The 7703-nt window shown below is 34.9% G+C and overlaps 1 protein-coding gene and 1 pseudogene across 1 annotated transcript; both read left to right on the top strand.

Annotated features, from left to right (window-relative positions):
* The first annotated feature begins 475 nt into the window (after positions 1-475).
* On the top strand, positions 476-1923 carry LOC107745227 (C3a anaphylatoxin chemotactic receptor-like). Its single transcript, XM_016559081.1, has 2 exons — positions 476-479; positions 875-1923. Exons 1-2 carry the CDS (start codon positions 476-478, stop codon positions 1921-1923), a joined length of 1053 nt encoding a protein of 350 aa, XP_016414567.1.
* A 1921-nt stretch (positions 1924-3844) lies between these two features.
* Positions 3845-6301, top strand: LOC107745238 (chemokine-like receptor 1; annotated as a pseudogene).
* Positions 6302-7703: the final 1402 nt, after the last annotated feature.

Raw genomic sequence — 7703 nt, 5'->3', positions numbered from 1 at the left:
GACTTTGGAAAAACTTCAGAAAGCAGTTCTTATGCAATTGATTTCTGAGTTTCCTGTCAATGTGATAAGTCATCCTCTCTTACTAATAGAAATATATTTAACCAAGTGATATGGACCAGACCAGTTTCCAATCAACTCGCAGTACAACCCAGAAAACTCTTTTTAGTTTAAATGTTGAGCAGGTTTAAAATTTCTTGCAATATCTTCTTATTCATTTTTTTAAGGGTTAGTTTAGTTCATTTCTTGCTTTGTTTTTCCCCCTCACATTTATTTCCTTGATGCTTTCCAAATGAATGAAATTGATTTGTGCCTTTAACAGCCCTTAACCATCACCCAAAGCACCTTATGTATTTTGAAAATCATTCTAATTAACTTGAAATATTGATAATGCTCAGTTACAGATATTGATTTATGGATTTTCGTTATTAATTATTTTGTGTATATTTTTTTAGCCTCTTCAACAAATAAAGTCAAAATGGGTAAGTACAGCTGTTTTTCCTACTAAAATGACAGCAGTTTCATTGAACAACATTGCGAAATATTCTTTAGCAATCCTCCACATTTCTAGTGAAATATCGAGATAAACAACGAATATGCATAGGCCTACTTCCTTTGTGTTTCTGTCACAGACTTTCAGTTATTTTGTCTTAGCTTCTTGTTTCATGGACTTCTAGTTTGTTTTCATAAGTTCCTATTGTCCTTTGTTCTAGTTTCTCACCACATATTAGTTGTCATGGATGTTTTGTTATTAGTTTTCTCATTTGCCCTGTATTTAAGTAGCTCTATTTCACCTTTCAGTTGATGGTTGTTGTTCATTGGCTTTCATCTTTGGACTGACCAATTTCTAGCTATTTATTTTTTCTTTTTACTTTAGACCAAACCGTAGCCCCATCAACCAACAGCACAGATGCCACAGTGAAATACTTAAAGAACATCAATGTTTTCCTGCACTGCATAATATGTGTGCTTGGTGTTGCTGGCAATGGAATGGTCATCTACATCGCAGGCCTCAAAATGAAAAGGACCGTCAATACTATTTTGTTTCTGAACCTGGCGGTAGCCGACTTCCTGTTTTCATTTTTCCTTATCTTTACTATAATTTATGAATACCGCGATTCAGACTGGCCTTTTGGTGACTTTATGTGCATGTTGAGTAGCCTGGTGACTGTGCTGAATATGTTTGCCAGCACTTTCCTGCTGACAGCGATCAGTCTGGACCGCTGCCTGTCCACCTGGGTGGTGGTGGTGTGGGACCGGACCAAACGAACCGTCCTGAAAGCGAGGATAATTTGCCTGTTTATTTGGTTAGCTGCAGTTGCCTGCAGTCTACCTTTAGTCATCTTTCGGAAAACACATTCCAATTCTCCTCAACAAACCCAGTGCATACCTGGCTTTTCAAGTCTGGAAGCCTACAAGAGGGTGGTAGTGTTCCGTTTTGTGGTGGGTTTCCTCATCCCGTTCATCATAATTTGGGCTTGCTACATGGCAATCGGAGTACAAGTTAAGCGCCTCAGGAAAGACAATAAACTAAAACCCTTCCGTATTATCCTAGCAGTAACCCTGGCCTTCTTCTTCTGCTGGCTTCTCTTTTATATTTACAAATTCCTCGAAGTGTGGTTGTATGAAATGTATGATGCAGACACATCAGATGAGCTGCCCAGCTTCCAGAATGTTTTCGACCAGATTGGACTCTTCATAGTCAGTCTTGCCTACTTGAACAGCTGCCTGAATCCCTTCTTGTACGTGTTCATGTGTGAAGAGTTTCAGAAAAAGCTCAAGCAATCTTTGGTGATGGTGTTCGAGAGCGCGTTCGCAGAGGAACACCTGGCTCTCCTCTCGAAACATTCCCAATCCCAACGCAAATCTCATTCCCAGAGTGGAACGGGACCAAGTCTGACCCAGTCTTTGACACTTGAGGGTTAAACATTCATAATGCCACAAGTGTATTTAAATTAAATAACATATTCTAAAAGGAAAAACACATACAGTTTAGCATAGAAGCTGTTTAGACAAAACATTAACAGTGTGTTCTTCATTTGTTTTTTTTTAATTGTGAGATGGAAGCTGATGTGCCAACCATACTGTGCCATAAATATATAAATAGCTGGAATGCATGCCTCATTAATTTGCACTGATATCAAGAAATTGTATTGTGTATTTGTATCATGAATCTCTGTTTTTGCTTTTGATTTGCAACAAATCCCCTGTGAAATCAGTTAAAGCTGTAATCATTTCATCATGTGTGCTTATGTCATACTTTACTGTGCTTTACTGAAAAGGGCATTTTAGGATGTGAATTTTTTTTTTTGAGAGAAAAGTAACTACATTATAAAAATAATTTTGTGATTTTATTTCTATTTATTTATTTCTATTTATTTATTTATTTGTGTGTGTGTGTGTGTGTGTGCAGACATATACATATTTTTATAGATTGTCCAGACAACAAGAAAAATTAAGTTTGATATAGTTAATATTAGTAAGAAAAACGGGTTCTGTGGTAGTATGACAGCAGATTCAATGAATTACATTTTAAATATCCGGTAGCAATTCTCCGTATTGCTACTGAAATATCAAGATAAACAATAAACACTTGTCTTTGTGCCTCTAGCCTTTAATGTTTGCTTTTTACTTCATATTAAGCGCCTCAGGAAAGACAATAAACTAAAACCCTTCATCCTAGCAGTAATCCTGGCCTTCTTCTTCTGCTGGCTTCTCTTTTATATTTACAAATTCCTCGAAGTGTGGTTGTATGAAATGTATGATGCAGACACATCAGATGAGCTGCCCAGCTTCCAGAATGTTTTCGACCAGATTGGACTCTTCATAGTCAGTCTTGCCTACTTGAACAGCTGCCTGAATCCCTTCTTGTACGTGTTCATGTGTGAAGAGTTTCAGAAAAAGCTCAAGCAATCTTTGGTGATGGTGTTCGAGAGCGCGTTCGCAGAGGAACACCTGGCTCTCCTCTCGCAACATTCCCAATCCCAACGCAAATCTCATTCCCACATGTGTATTTAAATTAAATAACATATACAAAAAGGAAAAACCCACACAGTTTAGCATAGAAGCTGTGTAGACAAAACATTAACAGTGTGTTCTTCATTCGTTTTTTTTGTGAGATGGAAGCTGATGTGCCAACCATACTGTGCCATAAATATATAAATAGCTGGAATGCATGCCTCATTAATTTGCACTGATATCAAGAAATTGTATTGTGTATTTGTATCATGAATCTCTGTTTTTGCTTTTGATTTGCAACAAATCCCATATAAATGAAAGAGAATGTTAACTAAAATGTGAGTTTTTTTTTTTTGAGAGAAAAGTAACTACATTATAAAAATAATTTTGTGATTTTATTTCTATTTATTTGTGTATGTGTGTGTGTGTGTGTGCAGACATATACATATTTTTATAGATTGTCCAGACAACAAGAAAAATTAAGTTTGATATAGTTAATATTAATAAGAAAAACTGGTTCTGTGGTAGAATGACAGCAGATTCAATGAATTACATTTTAAATATCCGGTAGCAATTCTCCGTATTGCTACTGAAATATCAAGATAAACAATAAACACTTGTCTTTGTGCCTCTAGCCTTTAATGTTTGCTTTTTACTTCATATTGCCATCCAATGACAGTATCAAACAGCAAGAATATTCTAGTGTGGCAGGAAAGACTCTGCTGTAGGTACATGCCCACTACCCACGGTGAAATCAGTTAAAGCTGTAATCATTTCATCATGTGTGCTTATCACGCCACATTTTAGGCCCTTGTCAGTAAAAATGAGAAATCAGCCTATAGAGATGTAGTACCAGGCTTTGCAGTTTGGTATAAAACCAACAGTCTGTCAACAGGAACAAGAAGACAGAACAAGATCAAGACCTGGCTTGTCCCTGTGCATCAACAGCTCAAAAAATGGGTATGTGTATATTACATGTTTTTTATAACTCTCAGAGTGTAGTAAATGGAAAACTGTGTAACATACAATCAATGCACACATAAAGTGCATTGTAAATATAATATGAACAAGTCATTGCAAACATGTTTTTTCCATTACTTAACATTTAAAAAATAATGTAAACAATTTCAACTTCATTGTTTAAGTTATTCGAGATTCAACTAGGCAAGATAAAAAATAAAAAAATGAAAAAATTAATTAATATGACTTTTTCCAATTTGATTATTCTCAAGCATTTAAGGCAGCAACTGAACTTACGTTTTTAAGTTAAACTAGGTAGATTTAAAGAAAACACTTTGACATCATTGAGAGATTCACATTTGATCTTTATTGTTTATTTATTATTTTGTATGACACTAACCTAACATGCTTTAAAGTTTAAGAACGTAGTGTATAAAATACAATTAATATAAAGTGCAAACTTTTTTTTTTTTTTTTTTTTTTTTTTTTTTAATATATATATATATATATATATATATATATTTTTTTTTTTTAATGTAATTGCGGCTTTTTTAACTCACAATTCTGACTTTTTTCTCACAATTGTAAGTTTACATATCATGATTCTGACTTTTCTTTTAAGAATTTCAAGAAACAAACGCGCAATTCTGACTTTAAAAAAATAATAATAATTGTGAGATATAAATAGCATTTTCAGGTTATAAAGTCTGCGTAGACGTAAACTAGCAATTCTGAGAAATGAAGTCAACTGCGAGATATAAAATTGCAATTATGATATTTTGTTTCTCAGAATTGTGTGATATAGCCTGAACAAATAATTGCACGTAGCCTATACAGTCAGAATTGCAGGATATAAACTTAATTGTAGGAAATAAAGTCAGAATTGCTAGTTTGTATCACGTAATTCTGAGAAAAAAGTCAGAATTGTGAGATAAAATGTTGCAATTACTTTTTTTATTCTTCTTCTTCTTATTATTATTATTATTATTTTGTATTCAGTGGCGGAAACAGGCTTCCGTAAGATAATTGCTGGAATGACAGCATTGTAATATTTGAATACTGAATTTAATTTAGTCTTCTTTCTTATTTGCATTCTGAATTTTGATGTCTTCTTTATTGAATCTAAACACAAAAACTGTTTCCCACCCCCAATATCTATTCCAAACTCAGCAGGTGCATTATTGCTTTAATTCACAGTTCATTCACAAACACATTTTTCACAATTAGTAATATTTTGTAAGACTGATGAAATTGAATCTGTTTGTCAATAACTGGTTCATCTACATTGATTGCCACAGTAATGGCCATATAAAGCATGAGGTCAGTGCCAAAAGTTTCTTATTCAATAGTATAAAAAGACCCCTGACCAAAAACCTTTCTGTGCTTCTGAAACAGACCCAAAATCAGCCCTCACTGTGTTTTCTCTCTCTTCCTTCTCTGCGCAGAAAACACCAGTTTCGAAGCTGAAAACATGACCAGAGACACAGCACGTAACATCACAATGCAGCAAGAGGAATTCACAAGCTTTGAGATTTTTGTTTTATGTATTTTCTTTGCCACCTCTGTTGTGGGTCTCGTTGGAAATGGGCTTGTCATATTTCTGACTGGCTGCAGAATGAAGACGACCGTCAACTCCATTTGGTTTCTCAACTTGGCGATTGCAGACTTCATTTTCTTGTTAGCCGTAATCGGTTATTTAGTTTATGTCTCAGTTTTGGACAGGTGGAACAGTGAATTCATGATTTTCATTTTATTCATGCTGCTACCACTAAGTCTGTTTACTAGTATTTTTTTCCTTGTAGTTATCAGTCTGGACCGATGTGTGTGCACATGGATGGTGGTTTGGGCTAAAAATAAATGAACTTTACTTAAAGCCAGGATCATCTGCATAATTGTGTGGGTTTCATCCATCAGCTGCAGCCGTCTTTTCTTTAGAGACATAACATCTCTGATCACATATGAATTTATAGTGGGCTTCCTCATCACCCTTCTGATCATTGTAACATCATATATAGCTATTGGAGTACGAATCAAACGCCTCAAAATGGGAAAGCAGCTCAAGTCATACCATGTCATTATGAAGTATTTTTCATATGTTGGTTTCCATACTATGTTTGCCTTTTTTATTCAATAACTGCAGTAGGAAATAACCCGAATGCCAGTGATCAATACATATTTAAGATTGTCAGTATCTACCTGGTTTGTTTAAACAGCTGTCTGAACCCCGTTCTCTATGTGTTCATGTGTGATGAGTATAAGAAGACGCTCAAACAGTCTCTGCTGCTGGTGCTGGAGACAGCTTTTGCTGAGGATCATCTGGACTTTAAGGCAGATGCAAAAGGACGAGCAGGACATGGAAACCAAACTGAAATGTTAGATATGTTGAAAACTGGTCCCTAAATAATAAACCTGGATCTAATACAGTATGTATACAGTCCTTATCTAGCAACTACAAAATGTATGTTTGATGCATGACTGTGTGTTCAAGTATAGGCTAATGAATATTATATATGAATCCAAATATGCAAAAGCTCATTTTGTTATGCTGATTTCTGTTTGAACTTTATTCTGAGTAAAACCACAAAGATTCATGTTACCTGCATTTAATGGTAATTTTTAATAAAGTATTTTTGCTCTCACAGTAGCAAATTCTTATTGAAGGCCTTTCCCTAAAAAGCAACAACAACAAAAAAATAAGATAATGAATTAAGATTTCTGGTACAAATACAAAATTGTAAAGATATTGGTTAACAATGTAATCAGTTTAACTGATAATATATAGGACAAAAAATGGGGAAAAGTGGGTCACTAGTACAAAATATTAGCACAAAATGTTTATGAAATGTTTTATTTTTGAGTTGTTTTAGTCGGACGTTCATCTAACATATTTTAAATGTCACTACTTGTTTCAGAACATTCCCATAACGTTCCCATAGTGTTTGCAAAATTTTAAAATGGAATGCTTTCTTATAACATATAACATGTAAACATTTTAAAACATAAAAAAAAACGTTTTGAATGTTAAAAAATAAAAATTGTAAAATTACATTTTGTAAAATAACAGCTGCAATGCAGCAAGACAAATAACAATTAAATGAAAAAAAAAAGTTTCATAGAGTTGTGTATCTCCCCCTGATTAGTCAGAATAACTCACTGCTGCATGGTGCTGCCTGCTCTGTCTGGTCTGTGGGCGGTTGTCAGTGTCCTCTTTGCTCTGCAATATTTTTTTCACTGCGTGAGAAAATGGACTTGTGGCATGAGAAAAATCAATTGCATGAGTCTCACACTAAATTCATGAGAGTTGGCAGCTTATCATTTTAGATATCTTACATGGCGTGAACGGGCCTTTACATCGAATGAGTGAACTGATATACACGAAGTAAAAATTACAAAATATAAGACCATTAGATGCGATTGCGACTGAACGTCATTACATCAATATATCAAAATATAAATAATAAAAATATTGAACATGTTATGATTAATAATTAATTAGTTACATTTATATAGCGCTCTTCTGGGTACTCAAAGCGCTTTTACATGAAAGCGGGGGAATCTCCTCAACCACCACCAGTGTGCAGCATCCACCTGGATGATGCGACGGCAGCCATAGTGCACCAGAACACCCACCACACACCAGCTTATTGGTGAAGAGGAGACAGAGTGATGAAGCCAATCAGTGTATGGAGATGATTAGGAGGCCATGATGGTCAGAGGCCAATGGGCAAATTTGGCCAGGATGCCGAGGTCACACCTCTACTCTTTTCGAAAGACATCCTGGGATTTTT

Source organism: Sinocyclocheilus rhinocerous, unplaced genomic scaffold, assembly GCF_001515625.1.
Source record: "Sinocyclocheilus rhinocerous isolate Xijiao unplaced genomic scaffold, SAMN03320098_v1.1 scaffold257, whole genome shotgun sequence".
In the NCBI taxonomy this organism is placed as follows: domain Eukaryota; kingdom Metazoa; phylum Chordata; class Actinopteri; order Cypriniformes; family Cyprinidae; genus Sinocyclocheilus; species Sinocyclocheilus rhinocerous.
The sequence above is the reverse complement of the archived record's forward strand: the minus strand, read 5'-3'. Positions and strand labels throughout refer to the sequence as shown.